Source organism: Nerophis lumbriciformis, linkage group LG11 (genome assembly GCF_033978685.3).
Source record: "Nerophis lumbriciformis linkage group LG11, RoL_Nlum_v2.1, whole genome shotgun sequence".
Classification (NCBI taxonomy): domain Eukaryota; kingdom Metazoa; phylum Chordata; class Actinopteri; order Syngnathiformes; family Syngnathidae; genus Nerophis; species Nerophis lumbriciformis.
Window position 1 is genome coordinate 11,826,455 of NC_084558.2, and position 25,726 is coordinate 11,852,180.

Below are 25,726 nucleotides of genomic sequence, written 5' to 3' on the forward strand. Positions count from 1 at the left end.
TTAAGTGTGTTGGGTCATTGTTTAAACCTTTAGTCATTTTTAATTCATCCTTTACAGTCGGACGCAAAAAACATGACCTGTCTTACACATACAGTATGATGCAGTGGTTACCGTATTTATGTACGATATGTAGATGTCATATGTATATATGTATGTATAAATGTATAAATACAGTACAGGCCAAAAGTTTGGACACAACTTCTCATTCAATGTGTTTTCTTTATTTTCATGACTATTTACATTGTAGATTGTCACTGAAGGCATCAAAACTATGAATGAACACATGTGGAGTTATGTACTTAACAAAAAAAGGTGAAATAACTGAAAACATGTTTTATATTCTAGTTTCTTCAAAATACCCACCCTTTGCTCTGATAACTGCTTTGCACACTCTTGACATTCTCTCGATGGGCTTCAAGAGGTAGTCACCTGAAATGGTTTTCACTTCACAGGTATCATATTTTTGATGCCTTTAGTGACAATCTCCAATGTAAATAGTCATGAAAATAAAAAAAAAACCATTGAAATGAGAAGGTGTGCGCAAACTTTTGGCCTGTATTATATATATATATATATATATATATATATATATATATATATATATACAGTGTATATATATATATATTACATTACTAATACTAATACATACGAAGATACATATATATATATATATATATATATATATATATATATACATACATAAATGTATATACATATATGTATATGTATATGTATGTATATATATATATATATATATATATATATATATATATATATATATATATATATATTTCTATATATACACATACATACATATATACAAATACTTGTGTAGATACATCGCATATATAATAATACCTGGGATTTATATAGCGCTTTTCTAAGTACCCAAAGTCGCTTTACATGTAGAACCCATCATTCATTCACACCTGGTGGTGGTAAGCTACTTTCATAGCCACAGCTGCCCTGGGGTAGACTGACGGAAGTGTGGCTGCAATTTGCGCCAACGGCCCCTCTGACCGCCACCTATCATTCAATTCACCGGTGTGAGTGGCACCGGGGGCAAAGGGTGAAGTGCCCAAGGACACAACGGCAGCGTTTTTTTTTTTTTTGGATGGTAAGAGGCGGGGAGCGAACCTGCAACCCTCAGGTTTCTGGCATGGTTGCTCTATCCACTACGCCATGCCGCCATATATATATATATATATATATATATATATATATATATATATATATATATATATATATATATATATATATATATATATATATATATATATATATATATATATATATATATATATATATATATATATATATATATATATATATATATATATATATATATATATATATATATATATATATATATATATATATATATATATATATGACGGCGTGGCGAAGTTGGTAGAGTGGCCGTGCCAGCAATCGGAGTGTTGCTGGTTACTGGGGTTCAATTCCCACCTTCTACCATCCTAGTCACGTCCGCTGTGTCCTTGGGCAAGACACTTCACCCCTTGCTCCTGATGGCTGCTGGTTAGCCTTGCATGGCAGCTCCCGCCATCAGTGTGTGAATGTGTGTGAATGGGTGAATGTGGTAATACTGTCAAAGCGCTTTGAGTACCTTGAAGGTAGAAAAGCGCTATACAAGTATAACCCATTTATCATTTATCATTTATATATTCATATGTCCATATATATCAAAGTTTCTTATTAATGTAACTGACCGTACTGATTACAGTTATAGCCATCACACCTTAAAATGAGGGTTTTTACAAAAACAAATGTTAAGTAATATAATGCCTCCAGAAGAAGTCATAGAAAGTCTGACGCTATTTAGAATGTTTAATGCCAAACTTATGCTGACAACCGGCCCAATTGCAACACATATTACCAACACGTATATGTCATTGTCCACAAATCCACCGGATGGTGTGTTTAGATCATGGGAACAATGAACATCAAATCAAAACCACACAAACATAAAACATGACCACTTTCAGGTTGTTACAGCATAAGCGGATATATATATGATTAGCTTAATACATGCGCACTATGGATAAGTGATGCACCAAAAATTTGGCCGCAGTAAAAAAACTGACCACCAGAACAACGCTGCAGAAGCAGGATATAAGCAAGACGCAGGGGATTGTCCACAGTTGGGGCAGCATAATTGCAATGTGGACATACTTAAATGTATCCCAGATATATCCGCGGTCTGCGATCTACAAAATGTGCAAATATTAAGAGGACAGTGATGGTTTTTGAGGAGAGAACATCCAACTGGCGCAGCAGCGCAAAGCAAGTGTGATGTCATGCTTGCTGCAGCTAGCCTCTTTCGTCGCGGACATTGAGGGACAGAAGTAGAGTCTCTAAACATGAGTACAGTCTCTATTAACACCAGAAAAAGATGCTAGATTTGTAGCTAGTCGTTCTAAATAAAGAAAAGGTCACTAAAGTCTCTAGACATTTGAACAATTCTCAACAAAGTACATGGTACAATTAGCAGCAGGATTTAAAAATGGAGCAAAACGATATAAATTAAAAAGTATTTGTTTTCAAACGTATGTGTACGTTGTTTTAGCCTTTTTAAAAGAAAATCATAGTATAGCAAATTATGCAAATTTAGCAATGACATCATGTGACCGCACCCACACCACACCCATAACCACACCCACACCACCACAGGTATTTTGGCAATCTAGGGGAAACTCTGTAGCGGTAAAGTTTAGATCCATGAAGGAAAGAAGAAAGTGAATGAATGTTTATAACTGAATAAATTTACATATGCATCAATCTATCTGTGTTGGCCTGCGATGAGGTGGTGACTTGTCCAGGGTGTACGCCGCTTTCCGCCCAATTGTAGCTGAGATAGGCTCCAGCGCCCCCGGCGACCCCGAAGGGAATACGCAGTAAAAAAATGGATGGATGGATCAATTTTTTATTTTTTTATTTATTTATTTTTTTAAATAATTAAGTAACATTTATGACAACCTTTTTCCAAAACACAATATAGAATGTGAGATGTAACAGGATAATGCATACATTTATCATTTGTTTTCAAAACGGTTACAAAAAAGTGGGACCCCAAAAATGTACTGTGTGACCCCATTTTTATGAATTGATAGGGTCCCTGGGACCCCATTTTGAAAATTCCTAGCGCAAACACTGATGGTGCATTGGTGTTTGCAAAACAGCAGCAGGTGGCTGTGGCCTGCGGGCCGGTTCTAATACTAATCAAATATCATCCTGGGGACCATAGATCATTCATTTGCGGGCCGAATCTGGCCCGCAGGCCTTGACTTTGACACCCCTGCTCTAAACTAAACACAATTGATGTTAATCCACCTTTTTTTCCCTGGATTTTCCAAATAAGAATCAATAAGAGAACCGTTGAGGAACCAAATCGTTGAGCAGAATTGAAAATGGAATCGGACCTGTGTTTATGTAAGTTTGGATCGGGAAAGGCGTTGATGTGTTTTATATTCATGTTAGCATTTAGGCAAAGCGGCAATCAGTCCGTGAGTTTATCAAAGTTTTCAAACATGGGTTTTGATATTCTTTCATTTAATATAACCGCCGTTGTCATTATTACCGCTTATCATTACATCTCTAGTTGTGTGCCAGTCTGCCTTGGATTTTGCCTTTTTGCCGCATTGTAACTGGGCTACATTCCTTTAAAAAGCCATGTAAATTGTGACATACTTGTTCCGAATCATTGCAAATATTACCTTCTCCATCTGCATTTCAGTGAATAATTGCCACCGGTCACTTACAATTTGGAGAAATACAATACTTTATTTACTATAAATTAGGGTTGTACGGTATACCGGTATTAGTATAGTACCGCAATACTAATGAATCATTTTCGGTACTATACCGCCTCTGAAACGTACCGGTCCTGCATTCGCCCTCGCCCGGGTCAAAGTCACGTCGTGACATTGCTGGTTTTTCGAGCAGACGAGCATGTTCGGCAGCACACAATCACGGAGTACTTACAAACAGACACATTGTGTAGACAGAAAAGGGAGAACGGACGCATTTTGGCTTAAAAACTGAAGATAAAGGTGAAGTTATAACACTGAAACGTCCTCAGGAAGAGGTGCTTTAAGACATGGCTAGCTAGCTAGTGGCTAACGTCCAGCCGCAGTCGGCAGTGTTTTAGCTACTTCTAAATCACTAATCCTGGTCTCCATGGCGACAAATAAAGTAAGTTTCTTACAAGTATCATCCCTGCAGGACGTGGAATAGCTAAATATGCTTCACTACACACCGTAGCTCACTGGCATCAAAATGCAAACAAACACCATTGGTGGATCTACACCTAACATCCACTGTAATGATACCAAGTACAGGCACGTATCTAGTCGATACTACTAAGATTACATCAATATTTTTTGGCATCACAACATCTTCTTTCGTTTTTTTTAAAATGTATATTATGTTTATAAACTCAGGAAATATGTTCCTGGACACATGAGGACTTTGAATATGACCAATGTATGATCCTGTAACTACTTGGTATCGGATTGATGCCCACATTTGTGGTATCATCCAAAACTAATGTAAAGTATCAAACAACAGAAGAATAAGGGATTATTACATTTTAACAGAAGTGTAGACAGAACATGTTAAAAGAGAAAGTAAGCAGATATCAACAGTAAATGAACAAGTAGATTAACAATTAATTTTCTACCACTTGTCCTTAATAATGTTGACAAAATAATAGAATGATAAATGATACAATATGTTACTGCATACGTCAGCAGACTAATTATGAGCCTTTGTTTGTTTACTTACTACTAAAAGACAAGTTGTCTAGTATGTTCACTATTTTATTTAAGGACTTAACTTGCAATAAGAAACATGTTTAATGTACCCTAAGATTTTTTGTTAATATAAAGCCAATAATGCAATTTTTTTGTAGTCCCTTTATTTAGAAAAGTACCGAAAAGTATCGAAATAATTTTTGTACCAGGACCCATACCCAATATTGGTATTGTTACAACACTACTATAAATGAATTACTACTGTAGAGAATATTCATTAAATATAGAAATGAGGAAGACGACCAAACTTTTTCGCCAAAGTGCCTTCTTGTGCCTAACCCAGTCTCTCCATACCATGCAATATAGCAAGAGTGTTCCTTTGAACTTTTTAAACAAGTCTAAGCAGGCAAACTTGATCCAGGAGGATGAAAAGTGACGATCAGGAAACACAGTGAAGTCTGTGGTAAAGTTCCGGGGGTCAAACTTGAAGATGCTGAATCTTTCCTGCCTTGCTCTTATTCCCAGTCTGATGTGGGCGGGGCAAAAAGGGATGTTGACCCAATTTTTTCCTCTCTCTCTCTTTTTCTCTCCTTCTCATGCCTGAAACATGAAACCTGGACCATTTGAGTCCAGCTTGTCCCACGGGCTCCCAGTGCCAACAACGCTCCGCTTCTTCTTAACCTAATTTTTTATTATTTTATACCGCTGCTCAAACATGTTTTTTCATTTTTAATTGATTTTACAAAGACTCTAACTGCAGTTTTTCTTTTGTCTTTCCTGCATCCCTCTCATTTTAAAGCCGACTCTGGGATGTGAGCACGCTTGTGTCGGTGTGTTTTTCATCCAAGCTACTAAGGGACTACTTTTTTTTAAGAAGAAGAAATGGTGCCACGATTGTTGTGGAACATGTCTCTTGTTCTGGTGTTGTTTGGATTATTTTTGCTCACTTCTTCATCTGCCAGAGGCGAACCAGAGCTCAGGGATGAAGAGGAGGAGGAGGAAAGTTCTTGTCAAGGCGCTTTTGACCTCTATTTTGTGCTTGATAAGTAAGTCATGAATTATCCAACTGGTATACTAAGTGGGGAAAAAACATCATTACTCCTTCATGGGTGTCATAAAAGTGATTTTAAAGATCAACATGATTGTTTATAGGCCTACAGTATGTGTTAAAGTGAGCATCTCTGCATCCGAGCGCGTGGGGTGACGCAGCAGAGGAGGCGGACTTGTGGTCTGCTGAATCAGCAGAAAGAGAGGGGACTGTTTGGATGATACAATCATGTTTTTCTCTCGACCCCAAGTTAGAATCCACCCACTCCCCCTTCAAAAACAAAGAAATTATACATGGGAGAAGGGTCTCTCATTTTATAGCCACATGTATACCTCCCTCTTTTTCTTTTTTTTTGAGATTGCCCTGCCATCGCTCTGTCATTACCAATCTTGGTACTCCCACACTGGAAAAATGCTGCGGTTTAGGGACATCTCAGCACTGCATAGATCACTCTGCCAGGGAAGAAGGTTTCCACTGCTCAAAAGAGGTCTTGTCTAGTACATGCGTCAATGAAAACTTCAACATTATTCTACACTGTATCGTTTTGTCAATACTTTTATACAATTCAACAATTTATCCATCTTTCCACCTCCTTCCATTCTTACCTATCTATCTCTAGGGTTGTCCAAACTTTTTGACTGGGGGGCCACATTGGGCTTAAAAAATTACGCCGGGGCCGAAAGCGGACTGCATGCAAAGTAACTATATACAGGTAAAAGCCAGTAAATTAGAATATTTTGAAAAACTTGATTTATTTCAGTAATTGCATTCAAAAGGTGTAACTTGTACATTATATTTATTCATTGCACACAGACTGATGCATTCAAATGTTTATTTCATTTAATTTTGATGATTTGAAGTGGCAACAAATGAAAATCCAAAATTCCGTGTGTCACAAAATTAGAATATTACTTAAGGCTAATACAAAAAAGGGATTTTTAGAAATGTTGGCCAACTGAAAAGTAAGAAAATGAAAAATATGAGCATGTACAATACTCAATACTTGGTTGGAGCTCCTTTTGCCTCAATTACTGCGTTAATGCGGCGTGGCATGGAGTCGATGAGTTTCTGGCACTGCTCAGGTGTTATGAGAGCCCAGGTTGCTCTGATAGTGGCCTTCAACTCTTCTGCGTTTTTTGGTCTGGCATTCTGCATCTTCCTTTTCACAATACCCCACAGATTTTCTATGGGGCTAAGGTCAGGAGAGTTGGCGGGCCAATTTAGAACAGAAATACCATGGTCCGTAAACCAGGCACGGGTAGATTTTGCGCTGTGTGCAGGCGCCAAGTCCTGTTGGAACTTGAAATCTCCATCTCCATAGAGCAGGTCAGCAGCAGGAAGCATGAAGTGCTCTAAAACTTGCTGGTAGACGGCTGCGTTGACCCTGGATCTCAGGAAACAGAGTGGACCGACACCAGCAGATGACATGGCACCCCAAACCATCACCCAACCATGCAAATTTTGCATTTCCTTTGGAAATCGAGGTCCCAGAGTCTGGAGGAAGACAGGAGAGGCACAGGATCCACGTTGCCTGAAGTCTAGTGTAAAGTTTACACCATCAGTGATGGTTTGGGGTGCCATGTCATCTGCTGGTGTCGGTCCACTCTGTTTCCTGAGATCCAGGGTCAACGCAGCCGTCTACCAGCAAGTTTTAGAGCACTTCATGCTTCCTGCTGCTGACCTGCTCTATGGAGATGGAGATTTCAAGTTCCAACAGGACTTGGCGCCTGCACACAGCGCAAAATCTACCCGTGCCTGGTTTACGGACCATGGTATTTCTGTTCTAAATTGGCCCGCCAACTCCCCTGACCTTAGCCCCATAGAAAATCTGTGGGGTATTGTGAAAAGGAAGATGCAGAATGCCAGACCCAAAAACGCAGAAGAGTTGAAGGCCACTATCAGAGCAACCTGGGCTCTCATAACACCTGAGCAGTGCCAGAAACTCATCGACTCCATGCCACGCCGCATTAACGCAGTAATTGAGGCAAAAGGAGCTCCAACCAAGTATTGAGTATTGTACATGTTCATATTTTTCATTTTCATACTTTTCAGTTGGCCAACATTTCTAAAAATCCCTTTTTTGTATTAGCCTTAAGTAATATTCTAATTTTGTGACACACGGAATTTTGGATTTTCATTTGTTGCCACTTCAAATCATCAAAATTAAATGAAATAAACATTTGAATGCATCAGTCTGTGTGCAATGAATAAATATAATGTACAAGTTACACCTTTTGAATGCAATTACTGAAATAAATCAAGTTTTTCTAATTTACTGGCTTTTACCTGTATATATATATACAGTCGTGGTCAAAAGTTTACATACATTTGTAAAGAACATAATGTCATGGCTGTCTTTAGTTTCCAATAATTTCTACAACTCTTATTTTTTTTGTGAAGAAACAAGTCCATGTCAGAAAACCAACAGATGTAGATGAACTGCACCAATTTTGTCAAGAGGAGTGGTCAAAAATTCAACCAAAAGCTTGCCAGAAGCTTGTGGATGGCTACCAAAAGTGCCTTGTTGCAGTGAAACTTGCCAAGGGACATGTAACCATTGATTGATTGATTGAAACTTTTATTAGTAGATTGCACAGTACTATATTCCGTACAATTGACCACTAAATGGTAACACCCAAATAAGTTTTTCAACTTGTTTAAGTCATGATACAGATATATACTATCATCATAATACAGTCATCACACAAGATAATCATCAGAGTATATACATTGAATGATTTACATTATTTACAATCCAGGGTGTGGGATATGGAGGGGGTGTTAGGTTTGGTTGATATCAACACTTCAGTCATCAACAATTGCATCATCAGAGAAATGGACATTGGAACAGTGTAGGACTGACTTGTTAGGATATGTACAGCAAGTAGTGGACATAGAGAGAGAGAGAGAGAGAGAGAGAGAGAGAGAGAGAGAGAGAGAGAGAGAGAGAGAGAGAGAGAGAGAGAGAGAGAGAGAGAGAGAGAGAGAGAGAGAGAGATCAGAAAGCATAAGAATAAGTATTTGATTATTTACATTTGATTATTTACAATCCGGCGAGGTAGGATGTGGAAGGGAGGGTGTTAGTTTAGGGTTGAAGTTGCCTGGAGGCGTTCTTTTAGTGCGGTTTTGAAGGAGGATAGAGATGCCCTTTCTTTTACACCTGTTGGGAGTGCATTCCATATTGATGTGGCATAGAAGGAGAATGAGTTAAGACCTTTGTTAGATCGGAAATATTAACATTGCTGTATGTATACTTTTGACCCAGCAGATTTGGTCACATTTTCAGTAGACCCATAATAAATGTATAAAAGAACCAAACTTCATGAATGTTTTTTTGTGACCAACAATATGTGCTCCAATCACTCTATCACAAAAAAATAAGAGCTGTAGAACTTATTGGAAACTTAAGACAGCCATGACATTATGTTCTTTACAAGTGTATGTAAACTTTTGATCGCGATTGTATATATATATATATATATATATATATATATATATATATATATATATATATATATATATATAAAGCCTATACATATATGTGTATATCAAGCAGCCAGGGTTAAGCACCAAAACATGGATAAGGGTGGAAAGAATGTTTTGCATTTTTTCCATCATCCCTTGTAATGGATTTAAATGGGTCTCATTTTGATTTGATTTTTTGTTGATTGGACATTTTTTTTTATAATATCCAAAAAGTTCAATGAGCAGGTTGTGTTATGTGGGACCACTTTTGTTGAATTTTTGTACTGGTTGATTTTTTTTTTCTGCACCGTGACTTGAAAAGGTTGTTTGGATTGGGTCATATAACTAAATGCTGTACTTTGTCGACTTGTTGTTACAGTTAATGGCATATTTATTGTTATTGGCCACCAGATGGTGGCTTAATGGCAGCAATTAGACCACCGGATAATTATATATGATATGGATACACTGCTCCTGATCAAATTGTTTATCGTGCTGTTTCGCGGGCCAAATTGAGGCTGCCGGTGGACCACATTTGGCCCGCAGTCCGTAGTTTGGACACCACGATCTCTCTGTCCACCAATTTGTCGGTCCAACAATCTTTTGTGCATCTACAGTGTGCATCTGCCCAACTATCTATCTGATAGAAGCTACTTAACCTGGAAGACGTAATACGTGAAGCTAGGCAAAGACACGTCTACAGCTCTAAATATATTTTGGGGTGTACCACAGGGATCAATACAGTGACCAAAATTGTTAAATTTTTATATAAATGACATCTGTAAAGTTACAAAAAAACCTAAAGTTAGTATCATTTGAATTTCTTAAGAAGAGAACACACAGAAGCTATTACATATAATAACAGAAGAAATTAACAAAATAAAGAGATGGTTTGACAAAAACAGACTATCCTTGAATCTTAGTAAAACTAAAATAATGCTTTTTGGTAACAGTAGAAAAGAAAGTCAAATACAAATAGAAATAGATTGAAAATATGTTGAAAGGGTAAAATAAATACAATTTTTGGATGTATTACTGTAATAGATAATAAAATGAACTCGAAATCTCATACAAAAAAATATACAACATAGGGTGGAAAGAAATACATCAATAATAAACAAAGAAAAATGGACCAAAATTCACTTCATATTCTCTCCTGCTCACTAGTATTACCATAACTAAGCTATTGTGTAGAAATATGTAGGAATAACTACAAAAGTACACTTCATTTGCTAACCGTGTTACAAAAGAAGTCAGTTAGGACAATACACAATGATGGTCATAGAGAACATTCAAACTCTTTATTTTTGTAATCAACAATATCGGAATTCAATGATTTGGAGCAGCAGCTTAAGTTATTCACAAAGCAAACTATAACCATTTTTTTCTCAACAAAATAGGAGAAATATAAAATTCAACTTAAAACAATTGTAGAAACGTACAACACTTAAAACCCACATTATGGAATGGATTAAGCAAATAAATAAAACAAAGTACTAATTTAAGCCACTTTAAGAAACTGTTCAAACCCAGAGTGTTTACAAAGTACAAGGAAGAATAATCCTAATAAACACCTGAAACCTTATTGAAAATGGAAATAATCTTATTTATCTCATTTTATTATCACAATTTATAACTTATTCGCGCCAAGGGTAGTGTGGCCGTAAGTTAGTAATAAGTATACAATATATATTAATATAATATATATATATGGGCAGCACGGTGGAAGAGGGGTTAGTGCGTCTGCCTCACAATACGAAGGTCCTGAGTAGTCGTGAGTTCAATCCCGACCTCGGGATCTTTCTGTGTGGAGTTTGCATGTCCTCCCCGTGACTGCGTGGGTTCCCTCCGGGTACTCCGGCTTCCTCCCACATCCAAAGACATGCAACTGGGGATAGGTTGATTAGCAACACTAAAATGGTCCCTAGTGTGTGAATGTAAGTGTGAATGTTGTCTGTCTATCTGTGTTGGCCCTGCGATGAGGTGGCGACTTGTCCAGGGTGTACCCCGCCTTCCGCCCGATTGTAGCTGAGATAGGCTCCAGCGCCCCCCCCCCGACCCCGAAGGGAATAAGCGGTAGAAAATGGATGGATGGATGGATGGATAATATTTTAGAGGTAATAAGTTATCTTCTAACCACTCCCTTTTCAGGCAAAACTGGATCATCATGTTTACATATTGTACATTCAATTTTCCATTACATTATTAATATTATTATACGTTGTCTACCTTGCACTTTTCTGTGTCATTGCCTGAAATAAATGAATACATGAAAAAAATAATAAACATATTTATTTATTCAATTTGTATGTGTTACACATTTTAGGAAGTAAACAAATGTGTTGGAAATTGTTATGGAATGGAAAAGGGGTAGATAACGGGTAAAATGAGGTGTGCTTTTTCTTACTCCTTTTTGGACATGTTGTAATGAGAAACTGGTAATAGGTGATTAACTACATTGTAACTGTAGATGCATGTTAGAAATAAATCCAAACCGTAACCATCTGCCCACTCAGCCAACCGTTCAATAGTATCACCATAAAACTACCCATCCTTCATTCTAGCCATCTGTCTATCCATGTGTCCATTCATACAAAGATCAGTCTATTCTTCCAACCGTCTGTCCATCTATCGCTCGTCTCTTCATCCATACTTCCTTTGTTGTATCTTTCTGTTCATCCATCCAACTATTAATCAATTTGACTACCAATCAATTTATTTATCCATCTATCTGCTCATCTACTCGGCCTTCTTTTTATCCCAATCTCAATCCATCCAAGAGGTAAAACACTACTGGAAATACAAAAACTTGTAGATGACATTTAAAAAGGGATCTATTGTCTCAGGGCGTCGGGTCGATGGCTTCATCAGGAATCTTCAAACCACATGGATTTATGTTTGACGAGCTGCACACAAGACTAGAATTAAATCCAAAACATGTGACTGCTGTCCAGATGTGGAGGCCATTGTTGACTGCCTTTGTTCCCTAAACACAGACACATGCTGACAATAATGCGATTATACTGTAAGTCGCCGCTATTGTTGGCTGTGGTGCCAACTTCAATGGCCGCTCTAAAGAAGACTTTGACATGACTTGTCAACTTCAAACAGGAGGAAGCTCATTAGTAATCTTCCTACAGCAATGCTCAGCCCCTTTCCTTCGGTCTGTGCTGCTTTTTTTTAGCCTACGAAGCATTAACAAAGTTGTATTCATATGGAACAGAGAATGCTGAGCACATTTACGGTTTCATGATTTACCGAAACATATTGTGGAATTCAGTCGGGCAAACTGACACAGCTGGTTTCAAATAAATCCATACATTTAAAACAAGATGTACAGTTCTGGTCGAAATTTTACATAGCGTACACATCAGGGGAAATAATGTCTAATCAATTGTAGGCATTTAGTGATTCATACAAACCATTATTTTTCTTTTATGAATTGATTAGACATAGTACATCTCAATTTTTAAAAGCAAGAATTGGTTACAGACGAGTTTGAATTTTTAATGTACACAAGGTCAAAAATAAACAGGGTGTAATACAATAGTATCTTAACGAACAAGCTAATTGGTTTAATTGAAATTAATTTGATCAGGTTTGACTGGTGTTAGACTCATTCTGCTTCAGTATGGTGCAGACTAGCAATGATACACTCGAAATGCACGACACGCTCAGGCATCCATCCATCCATCCATTTTCTACCGCTTATTCCCTTCGGGGTCGCGATGGGCGCTGGAGCCTATCTCAGCTACAATCGGGCGGAAGGCGGGGTACACCCTGGACAAGTCGCCACCTCATCGCAGGGCCAACACAGATAGACAGACAACATTCACACTCACATTCACACACTAGGGCCAATTTAGTGTTACCAATCAACCTATCCCCAGGTGCATGTCTTTGGAGGTGGGAGGAAGCCGGAGTACCCGGAGGGAACCCACGCAGTCACGGGGAGAACATGCAAACTCCACACAGAAAGATCCCGAGCCTGGAATTGAACCCTGGACTACTCAGGACCTTCGTATTGTGAGGCAGATGCACTAACCTCTCTGTCACCATGCTGCCCACGCTCAGGCATGTTTTTGTTTATTTCGATCCTTAATTCAACAAATATCATCCGCTTCTTCTTCTCAGCACTGTCCTTCCCACTCACTTTCTGCTTTCCCATGGTTGGAAAAACAAAGTTATGTTGATCCCTAGCTATAATCTAGTGCTAGTGAAGAAGACCAGATGTTTAGACAGGGTTCACTGTGACATTTGCTACACCAACTAATAGCGAGGATGCTTGTAACTCAAATGTTTGCTAGCAACTTAAAGCATAACAATTAGCCGAGAGACAGCTCTTATCTTAAAACACTCTTAAGTTGAGGACATAGGACCCAAGTAATTTTTGGTTCCCCAAGTTTTATCTTAACCACACTTTTTTTGTAGTCACCAGCAAGCTTTTGGCCTAATTCTGTCCAGATATTTTCCCAGTCTTCTTGGCAGGATCGGTAGAGCTGATTTTAATTTGTTGGTTTTCCGCAAGTTCATTGAGGTTGTTCATTCAGCCTACTAAAGTCACTGTATCGATGCACTGTTGTGTTGGAATACCCAATTGTGTCCGAGTTTCAACTGTTTAGCTCAGCTCACCTCGACTCCAAACATACGTCTCTGTCATTGTGGTCAAATAGCTCAATCTATTCCTCGTCTGATCATACAACTTTTGTATAGAAGTAGGGCTGCAACAGCTAATCGATTAAATCGATTAAAATCGATTATAAAAATAGTTGGCGATTAATTTAGTCATCGATTCGTTGGATCTATGCTATGCGCATGCGCAGAGGCTACGTTTTGTTTTTGTTTTTTTAACCTTTATTTATAAACTGCAACATTTACAAACAGCTGAGAAACAATAATCAAAATACTAGGGGTGTAACAGTACGTGTATTTGTATCGAACCGTTTCGGTACGGGGGTTTCGTTTCGGTGCGGAAGTGTACCGAACGAGTTTCCACACGGACATATTAAGTAGCGTACTGCACGTTGTGTAAACAATACTCAAAATGCCGGACATTTGAGGCGTTTATGAAACCCCGCCCTGACAGCTCCGCAAAAGAGGACGCATGGTCAGTCTATCCTAGCCCGTTAGCTTCTAGCATGCTAGCAAAAGAGGACTAGCAGCGATCAGTTTCACAGGACGTGAAACCGATCGCTGCTAGTCCTCTTTTGCGGGGCTGTCAGGCGGTGTTTCTTAAATGCCTCAAATGTCTGGCATTTTGAGTTAGGGTTGCGTGTATTTTCAATATACGTTCAGGGTTAAGAAGGTAAAAAACACAACAAATTGTGCGTGCAGCAGCATCGGTGAGGGAGGGGGAGAGACAGAGAGAGCGAGAGAGTTGTGATAAACGTGCATGCGTCGTCAGGTTCTGCTTTTTATCGATACATTTATCAAATTTAATTTTTTATTATTTATAGCAGGGGTGTCAAAAATTTGCATTTTTGTAACATTTTCCTTGTTTTATTTGGCAAGTTGAAAGAAAATAGTGCCAGAATGCTGGGTTTTTTTTCCCAATAAAATACTGGAAAAGATAGAAATGTAGTTTGTCTCTTTTATCCGATTATTAATCGATTAATCGAAGTAATAATTGACAGATTAATCGATTATCAAATTAATCGTTAGTTGCAGCCCTATATAGAAGCCATCTGTCTTATCCATGTGATCACTGGACACATTCTCAAAGCAGGGGCGTCTTCCTTGGTCGTTACCCTCTCAGTCCACTGTGATGAAAAACTGGCATCATGGTGGACAGTACAAGTACAGTAGTGTTCTAGCAGTTTCCAGTTCATGGCAGGCTTTAACTTTGGTGGATCCAGAGTGGTTCCTAAATATCCTCAACAATTCCCTTTCATCTAATGGCAACAATGTTGGACTTCTTCTTCCAGACCATAGCAATGTGCTGACACACCCAAATAACTTGTACTTAGGTACACTTCTAAAAACTGATGATTTAGGAACTTTCAGAAATACCTCTAAAAGACTTGTAAATATCCAATTATTTTTAGATCTTGAGTTCCTTGAATTTTTCAAGAATTTTGAGAAGCGGTAAAAAAAAAACCAAAAAACACAGGTACAGGATGATATCGGCTTGCATCTAAAATTTCCGATTTAAGCTCCAAATTGGAGCTTAAATCGGAAATTTTAGAGCCTCCAATACAAGCAGTCCTGCTGCGCGTTTACTTGTGCAATGCCAGTTAACATCAAAATGTCTTCCAAAAAGCACAAAAAGTTTGTTATTTCCTTGTATTTTAGTGAAGTCATTTACAGCAGGTAAACATTGAAGTTAAAGTTAAAGTACCAATGATTGTCACACACACACTAGGTGTGGTGAAATTTGTCCTCTGCATTTGACCCATCCCATTGTTCACCCACTGGGAGGTGAGGGGAGCAGTGAGCAGCAGCGGTGGCCACGCCCGGGAATGATTTTGGTGATTTAACCCCAAATTCCAACCCTTGAGGCTGAGTGTCAAGCAGGGAGGTAATGGGTCCCATTTTTATAGTCTTTGGTATATCTCGGTATGTCTCACGACCTACCGATCTCAGGGCGGACACAAGGCCACTGAGCAGGTTATATACATGGTAGACTGTAGGCTATTGGGAGCTTGCAGATACACAACAGTTAAGCAAACAATAACACACAAGCCAGACGTGTAATATTGCAGTCTAAAACACCACAATTGTATATATACATAGTTATCAAAAATATATAGTTGTTTATTATTACAGATACATAGTCTCCAAGTCAGAAGCGTATTAGAAAGTATCTAGTAAGAAATGTGTCCGCATCATTCCACTTGCTGCGTCATTAAATTGAAAATGAGATGCTCCATCTCAAGGGTCTATCCCAAATAATTTGAGAATTGAGTGAATGAATTATAGTGACCACTAGGTGTCACCAAAAAAACAAACACTCCAGAAGTCTGTTATAGGGTGGTGTTTTTCATACTCTTACCTTGTCTTTCTAGGCAGTATCTTCAGACTTGAACTGTAGTTAGGGACAAACTGACCCCTTGTGTTAGCTTGGTGAGTCGGTAACCATCTCAGCGAGTGCACGGTCTTCATTCGTGGAAAAGACAACAAAACTTTGCCTTGCAGGACGGACACTTTATTTTCCTTTGGTTGAAAACACGACAATTTCAGACACCGGGAACTTTCACAGCAACTCCTTCCCACTCCACTGCTACACACACACTACTCCTCTAATGCCACCAACTTCCTCTCTCATTTTCCAGCTCTATCGGTCAGGTCAGAGTTCACCCAGGACCCCCAACACAGCTGTCCTAGGCTGTGCCTGTAACAATACCTACCATTGAGTAATTTCAATTGATAAAACCAACATTACAAAATAGTAAAAGTCCGCCCGAATGCAGCTGAGATAGGCTCCAGCACCCCCGCGACCCCGAACGGGACAAGCGGTAGAAAATGAATGGATGGATGTACAGTACTTAGATTTGTACTGATATCGTCCATCCATCCATTCTCTACCACTTGTCCCTTTCGGGGTCGCGGGGTATCGGGTAAATATCGGTATCGACCAATACTCAAGGCTCCAATATAGCTATCATATCCAAAGTGAAAAAGTTGTATCATTTTGAGTATCACTTTGCTCCAATGGGTGTTAACTGTATTCTGCTAAAAAGACACTAATTGCTGCACTCAATTAGGATCACTAATTACTAAACCCAAAACCAGTGAAGTTGGCACGTTGTGTAAATTGTAAATGAAAATAGAACACAATGATTTGCAAATCCTTTTCAATTTATATTTAATTGAATGGACTGCAAAGACAAGATATGTATTGTTTGAACTCAGAAACTACATTTTTTTTGCAAATAATCATTAACTTAGAATTTATTGGCAGCAACACATTGCAAAAAAGTTGGACAATTTTACCACTGTGTTACATGGTCTTTCCTTTTAACAACACTCAGTAAACGTTTGGGAACTGAGAGGACCAATTTCTGAATTCTTTCCCATTCTTGCTTGATGTACAGCTTAAGTTGTTCAACAGTCCGGGGGTCTACGTTGTGGTATTTTACGCTTCATAATGCGCCACACATTTTCAATGGGAGACAGGTCTGAACTACAGGCAGGCCAGTCTAGTACCCGCACTCTTTTACTATGAAGTCACGTTGATGTAACATTGTATTGCTGAAATAAGCAGGGGCGTCCATGGTAACGTTGCTTGGATGGCAACATACGTTGCTCCAAAACCTGTATGTACCTTTCAGCATTAATGGCGCCTTCACAGATGTGTAAGTTACCCATGTCTTTGGCACTAATACACCCCCATACCATCACAGATGCTGGCTTTTCAACTTTGCACCTATAACAATCCGGATGGTTCTTTTCCTCTTTGGTCCAGAGGACACGACATCCACAGTTTCCAAAAACAATTTGAAATGTGGACTAGTCAGACCACAGAACACTTTTCCACTTTGCAGCAGTCCATCTTAGATGAGCTCGGGCCCAGCAAAGCCGGCGGCGTTTCTGGGTGTTGTTGATAAATGGCTTTCGCTTTGCATAGTAAAGTTTTAACTTGCACTAACAGATGTAGCGACGAACTGTAGTTACTGACAGTGGTTTTCTGAAGTCTTCCTGAGGCCACGTGAGGATACTGATGTCGGTTTTTGATGCAGTACCGCCTGAGGGATCGAAGGTCATGGGCTCAATGTTGGTTTTCGGCCTTGCCGCTTACGTGCAGTGATTTCTCCAGATTCTCTGAACCTTTTAATGTTATCACGAATCGTAGATGGTGAAATCCCTAAATTCCTTGCAATAGCTCGTTGAGAAATGTTGTTAAACTGTTCGACAGTTTGCTCATGCATTTGCTCACAAAGTGGTGACCCTCGCCCCATCCTTGTTTGTGAATGGCTAAGCATTTCATGGAAGCTTTTATACCTAATCATGGCACCCACCTGTTCTCAATTAGCCTGTTCACCTGTGGGATGTTCCAAATAAGTGTTTCATGAGCATTCCTCGACTTTCTCAGTCTTTTTTGCCACTTTTTTGAAACATGTTGCAGGGATCGAATTCTAAATGAGCCAACATTTGCAAAAAATAACAAAGTTTACCAGTTTGAACATTAAGTATCTTGTCTTTGCATTGTGTTCAATTGAATATAGGTTAAAAAATATTTGCAAATCATTGTATTCTGTTTTTATTTACGATTTACACAACGTGCCAACTTCACTGGTTTTGGGTTTTGTAGATGTTAATAAGGATTGGCGTTGTCAATCCAAAATCCATAATACAAATCTAAAAGAAATCCACCCAATACAAATCATTAAAGATGTACATTGGATGTTCTTTGCGTCCTGGAAGAAGAACTTGCATTTAAGCCCATTAAGTGTAAACCATGAACAAAATTATTATTCAAATAATTGTTAAGGTATATTTTGTCCCTGATGTGCAAAGCTCTTTTATGGCTCAGTCTGAGGTGTCGTAATGTGGCAGCATGTACTCCTCCTACCACCAATTGTCTCATGTTTGTTTATATTGTAAAGCTTAACACAACTAGAGCAGCTTCGATACCTTCAACAAGCTTAAAGTGTGCAAAAATTAATCAATTATTTAGCAGGTTTATGCAAAAAATACACCATTTGGGACAAGAAAGAACCTATTACATTTTAAAGCATACCTGGATACAGTAAATGTATGAATTCAAGACTAAAGCTGTCACAGTCCACTGGCATTGAGGCCAAAAGAGCCAGTAATCTACCATTTAATTTGCTGTAAGGAAAATGAATGACTTCATACATCTTCAAATTGGTCATAGTGTGATGGGTGGAGTATAAAGTACATAGGATTCATGATTTATATAGCATGGAGTAATGTAACCATAAAATGTTTCCATGTGCATTGAAACCAATCGTTAAAAGATGTTCTAGCCTCTAACCACTGCAGCTGTTCTTGTTAAGACCCACTGTTGTATACTAGCTGCTACAGTGTGAACACAATCAACTTGATTTGACAACAATGTTTATCTACGACGCAAACCTTCTATTTTTTTTAATGTAGTTTTGCAGTGCTTAATGATCAAAAAAACTGTTGGATTGAATGTTCCGTCTAATGGGAAGTTGGTATAAATTATGCATGTGACGATTTTTTCTTCTGTCATTTAAATATGTCAATTATAAAACTACAATGTCATAAATGTTAAAGTTAAAGACATATTTCCTTGAAAGCTCAACAATAAGGTTTGAATCAAATTACGAATGTCTAAAAATGATGAATTCCAGTGTTTTTCAACCACTATGAGATACAGTCTGGTGTGCCGTGGGAGATTATCTAATTTCACTTATTTGGGTTAAAAATATTTTTTGCAAACCAGTAATTATATTCTGCAAATGATGTGTTGTTGTTGAGTGTCATTGATGTCTCAAGCTCAGCAGAGTAACCGTGTAATACTCTTCCATATCAGCGAATTGCTTTGTAGATGTCGGAAACAGCGGGAGGCAGGGTGCAGGTAAAAAGGTGTCTAATACTTAAACCAAAAATAAACAAAAGGTGAGTGCCTCTAAGAAAAGGCATTGACAGTTAGGGAAGGCCATGCAGAACAAAATAAAACTGAACTGGCTACAAAGTAAACAAAAACAGAATGCTGGACGACAGCAAAGACTTACTATGGAGCAAAGACGGCGTCCATAATGTACATCCGAACATGACATGACAATCAACAATGTCCCCACAAAGAAGGATAAAAACAACTGAAATATTGTTGATTGCTAAAACAAAGTAGATCCGGGAAATATCGCTCAAAGGAAGACATGAAACTGCTACAGGAAAATACCAAAAAAAGAGAAAAAGCCAACAAAATAGGAGCGCAAGACAAGAACTAAAACACTACACGCAGGAAAACAGCAAAAAACTCAAAATAAGTCAGGGCGTGATGTGACAGGTCGTGACAGTACACCTACTTTGAGACAAGAGCTATAGTAATGCATGGTTGGTTATGGATTAAAGTCATATCAAACAATTGCGACAACGACTTTTTACTGTCAACTGAGTTTCGTTTTTTAATTATTTCTTCTGGTGGTGTGCCTCCAGATTTTTTCAATGCAAAAAATGTGCCTTGTCTCAAAAAAGGTTGAAAAACACTGGTTTATTCTACCTGGAAATAGGCAAACCTAGCATACATTTTCCTCAACACGGACATCAAAAGCTCACCTTTGACCATTCACACACAACACCAATATTTTGGAACACGGATGAAGTAATAGAAGAAAGGTAAAAGAAAGACAAGTTATGTTCAAGTTTCACTTTTGCATCTCATTGTACATAACTGTGGTGCATTGAAGGATTATTGATTAAAGTTAGAAACAGAGGCGTCACTTGGTTTTAAAGGCAAGGCTTAGGATGGAGTAGGGGGCCCTTCAGGGGTATTGTGTATGGGGGCCCAGAATTTAGTGCTACGCCTCTGTACACGCTAGTAAACGCACCACATAAGGTCATAAAGTCTTCTGAAAAGGCATTTATTAGCAAACTGGGAAGGATGACACCATGAAGGGAACGTGCCAGAGCTCTTTCAGACCAACGCTGGATCAGAGAATTGCTTAATGAGACTATAAATTATATTCTTTAGAGAGAGCTTTTCTGAAATTGAGATGCTGAACTAGCATAATTAAGAGTTATATCCAAAGTGTAAACAAACACCCTGTAGTTACACAATTTGTTCAGGCTAACATTAACCTAGCATAGCGTCGCTTGGAGTTGAATACTCATATAAGCCTGCTAAAAAGCCAATAATATAAATTAAACCCCGAACGGGACAAACGGTAGAAAATGGATGGATGGAAAATGAGAGTATTTTATATTACAAGTAGTGAATCAAAATAACTTACCTACACTCAGCATTGTTTCGCTGGTGCTAAACGCTAAGAAGATAATACAATGAGACCTCTTTAAGTTGACTGTATTTAGCAATACTTTGCTTTTGCTCAGAGGATAATAAAACAAAATATCAAACAATATGGGGTAATTACAAGTATTGTTCCAGTTTTGTAAAAGCAATAGTTTCAAGATTAATCAAATTAATTTCAACTGTGCTTAGCATAGCATTGCTTGCAAGGAAATGCTAAAGTTGGTACGCTACCACAGTGGTTCTCAACCTTTTTTCAGTGATGTACCCCCTGTGAACATTTTTTTTACCGTAATTCAAGTACCCCCTAATCAGAGCAAAGCATTTTTGGTTGAAAAAAAGAGATAAAGAAGTAAAATACAGCAATATGTCATCAGTTTTTTGATTTATTAAATTGTATAACAGTGCAAAATATTGCTCATTTGTAGTGGTCTTTCTTGAACTATTTGGAAAAAATATATAAAACAACTAAAAGCTTGTTGAAATATAAACAGGTGATTCAATTATAAATAAAGATTTCTACACATAGAAGTAATCATCAACTTAAAGTGCCCTCTTTGGGGATTGTAATAGAGATCCATCTGGATTCATGAACTTAATTCTAAACATTTCTTCACAAAAAAAGAAATCTTTAACATCAATATTTATGGAACATGTCCACAAAAAAATCTAGCTGTCAACACTGAATATTGCATTGTTGCATTTCTTTTCACAGTTCTTTTTGACAGATATTTTAGTGAGGGTCAAACCATCATGGCATGGAGGAAACTCTGGGTTTATGGTAATGAATGGAATAGCTTACTTGATTTGATGTTCAGTTTATGAACTTACATTCATATTTTGTTGAAGTATTATTCAATAAATATATTTATAAAGGATTTTTGAATTGTTGCTATTTTTAGAATATTTTTTTAAAAATCTCACGTACCCCTTGGCATACTTTCAAGTACCCCCAGGGGTACGCGTACCTCCATTTGAGAACCAGTGCGCTAACAGGTAAACACATTGACTTAACTGCATTTATCAAAACTGATCATGTCGGAATGTGAAAAACGGAAATATAAGATAAGTTAAGATAAGATAGGAGTTGGTGTTGTAAAAAATAGTTAACCAAATCAAATAAATGCTAAAGAAAAGGAATGAAACAAGTTGAGACAGGAAGATGCACTAGTAACACTAGTATTATTGCACATGCTATAATGGAGTATCTCACAGCTAATGATTGTATTACTTCCACTCAGGTTAATGTATTTTTTAAAGCCAAGGAAAGAGAAAACAAGAGGCTTTTGATATGATTTCGCTCCCAACATTTCCTTTCAGTTCAGTGTAGATGTGCCGCATTAGCTCAGCAGTTGTGCAGTAAAGACCGGGGCTGCAGCAATGGCCGTACTGTAAAAGTAGGTTAGTGGTTTTAAACAAACAATTCTTTGTGCCCAGTCATTTAAATTGAAGCACCATCATTGGCTACATGGCCGGGGTGGTCTGGATAAGCCCAGCTGGAATGGTAGACGGCCGTCTTGGTCGCTGTAGGGATTTTTGAATTTTTATTTTTCCATTTTGCACACTTTGTGGCTTTGGGCTTCATTCTCACGCCTCGAAGCTTGTCGACCAACCGATCTTTTTCCCACATGCTGTCATCTGCCTTTTCCGACATCTTATTGTCACAGGCTTGGCATCAATTGAGCTCTAAAACGCCTCACTGGAAATACAGAATTTTAGAAGCAGTCGACAATAAGTGACGATGGGCGTAATTAGATCATTTTCCCTCAATTAATTTTGGCATGTCCTGAGCAACTGAGGCATTATAGAGTGCACTACTTTGCTGCCGCCAGCAGAGGCACCGCTGAGCTAGATTTCCATTTTAAAGAGCAAAAACAATGTGATATCATTTATGTCAAGTTGCGTCCACGGAATGACATTATTCCACTCAAAAAAACACTAGTGACAACATACAAAGATTATTGCAAAGAAAATAGAAGTGATAATTCAAATAAATGAAATAATTGCTAATCTAATCATTGACCAGGAATTTGGAGGACGTATTGAGTTGATTGGATGTAAGCAGTATAAAAAGAGAAAGTATGAACCCAAATATTACCAAAACAAGATGTCGAAATTTTATTTAGATTAATTCAAGATAACAAGGGGGAGTACAAATAGTTAAGCGTAGAGAGATGTACATTGAATTGGTTTTAGCATCTTTAATGTACAAAATGTATCAAAGTATCCCCCGCATTCTTTCATTTTTCAATATGTAACCCTTGGTGGAAAAAGTTTGGACACCCGTGAGTTAAACCATGAAGAGTACATCCGTCCAAAAATTCTGATCTAACATTTTAGAAGCACCAGAGGCATATTTTGATGGTTGGTCAGTCTTTAACCAGTTAGTCTGGACTAAAGTGTAGCACACAATTTAAAAAATTTGTCTTGAATAGTATAGGTGCTAACAATTCGATTCACATCCGAAAATGTGTTTTTTTAATTTATGAGTCTGAATCGATTCAAAATGTTTAACTATCAATTTTTTAAAATACATTTTTAGGCCTTTATACGTTGAAAGCCAAGATGAGTTTTTGTAATCTTTTTGAAAAAGTTTTATTATAAATTATAAAGCAAATACTATGTTGCAAGAATTTGTTTGAATCCAGAAACGAATCAACACCTCAAGAATCTGATCGACTTGAATCGTGAGTTGTTCTAAGCGTGGATGTATTATTGAGAGGGGCACGGGAGGACATGTCCCCTAAACTTTTTAACATCCAAAAATAATAAACGGTATTGAATGGAGACAAGTCAAACACTAGTACCAGGCGGAAAACGGCCGCTCAGGTTGAATCTTGTTCCACTAGCTCATTGATTGGCTTTCTGTGCCCCCCACACCCACACCCTCAATTTTGAAATCCAAATAAGATCCCTACTAAACAGCATTAAGAATATTAATTATCGATAACAGCCTTTGTTGATATTGCTACTGTGGTGGTGGAAGGAAGACAATATGTTTGCAAACTTAAGGTAAAAGTATCAACTGTTGGTAAATTCATTTGCCTTAGTGTATTTTCTTGCTATCTCATCTTTTTGGTGTCCAATTTTGTATGTCAGCCTCCTTTAGGTCTCCATAACACAACCATTTGGCTTACTGTGTTTGTTTCTTCCCTACTCAGCAGGATAAAGTTAGGATTGTGACATTTCTGTAAATGTCTAGCTGGCAATCAGCGTATAGTCAATCGGCAATATCAGCATGTCTCTTACTTGTTTGCACCCCTGAACTGTTTTGACTTGTTTGGCAGCTGTGTTGAAAGAAGCGGGTTACACACACACACACACACACACTCACACAAACCTGGCTCTCAGATGGAAGTTTTCAGCAAAATCATTGCCACACTTTATCTGGCAGGCAAAACAGCCTGCAGATTTTTCACATTACCTCACTCCCCTTCTGCCTGTAAGTCCTTCACACTAAAAGAAAACGTTTTAACGTGTGGGGAAAAATGATGTACGACATTTGTATTCCCATCAGAGGGTTCTCGTTGACATGACATCTACCTTGTCCACAATAGAATAAGAATAATACTCCATGACTAGGAGAGTTCCCACACTAAAACACACAATATGAGCTCATGGGAAGTTACTTAAATTTTGGGCACTGAAATGTTAACTTTGCACAACCCGCTCCACAAACAAACCATGTTAAAAATATATGCTTTGAATTTATTATGATCAAAACCACTAAAATTTTACAAAGTTTTTATTAAAGTACATGACTTCTGTTGACTGGCAATGATAACAGGCACTAGTAAAATGCAAAACAAGAACAATTAAATGACACATCCTTTGCGGACAAGTTTATGTTTGCTAGATATTGAAGTCATTTTCCTTTTTGCACTGACCAGACATGTTTGAGCTGTCTGGGTGCTGATCAGTTAGGATGACTCTGAAGCATCAATGCCTTATGAAACACAAGGATTGATACTGTGTCCCTCGAAGCCTCGATGTGTGTGTCACTTTAAATTAAAAAAAAAAAACATGTGACTAATACAGTTGCTGTAACGGTTGACCGCGAAGCGCCAAACTGTTTTTATCAGAAAGCGCTTCTGTAGGCTGACGAGTGACAGTTTGTACTAAATAAAATCGGAGGAGTGACGTGATGATCAGTTTTCGTCACCATCATCGATCTAAGTGGAACTAAGAAATAGGAAAAATTCTGAAGTGTGGGATCATTTTGATCTCACAGCGCTAAGAGAAACGTTCTTCTTTTCTTGTGTACGATTTGGCTCATAGACCAGAGTTGTGCATTTCATATTCCTTTAGGCCAGGGGTCCCCAAACTTTTTGATTCCGGGGCCGCATTGGGGTAAAACAATTTGGCTGGGGGCCGCGCTATATATATATATATATATATATATATATATATATATATATATATATATATATATATATATATAAACATATATATATATATATATATTACATGTAAATGTGTATATATGTGTCTGTATAAATGTATATGTCTATGTATATGTCCATGTATATATATATATATATA

General features: G+C 37.9%; 1 protein-coding gene across 1 annotated transcript in view; it reads left to right on the top strand.

Annotated features, from left to right (window-relative positions):
- The first annotated feature begins 5,420 nt into the window (after nucleotides 1–5,420).
- The window catches only part of antxr1c (ANTXR cell adhesion molecule 1c), an 85,688-nt gene continuing 65,382 nt past the window's right edge, over nucleotides 5,421–25,726 (top strand). The window contains exon 1 of the mRNA XM_061967389.2: nucleotides 5,421–5,818. Within this exon, the coding sequence (XP_061823373.1) occupies nucleotides 5,655–5,818 (164 nt within the window). The 5' untranslated portion in view covers nucleotides 5,421–5,654. The remainder of the gene's footprint in view (nucleotides 5,819–25,726) is intronic.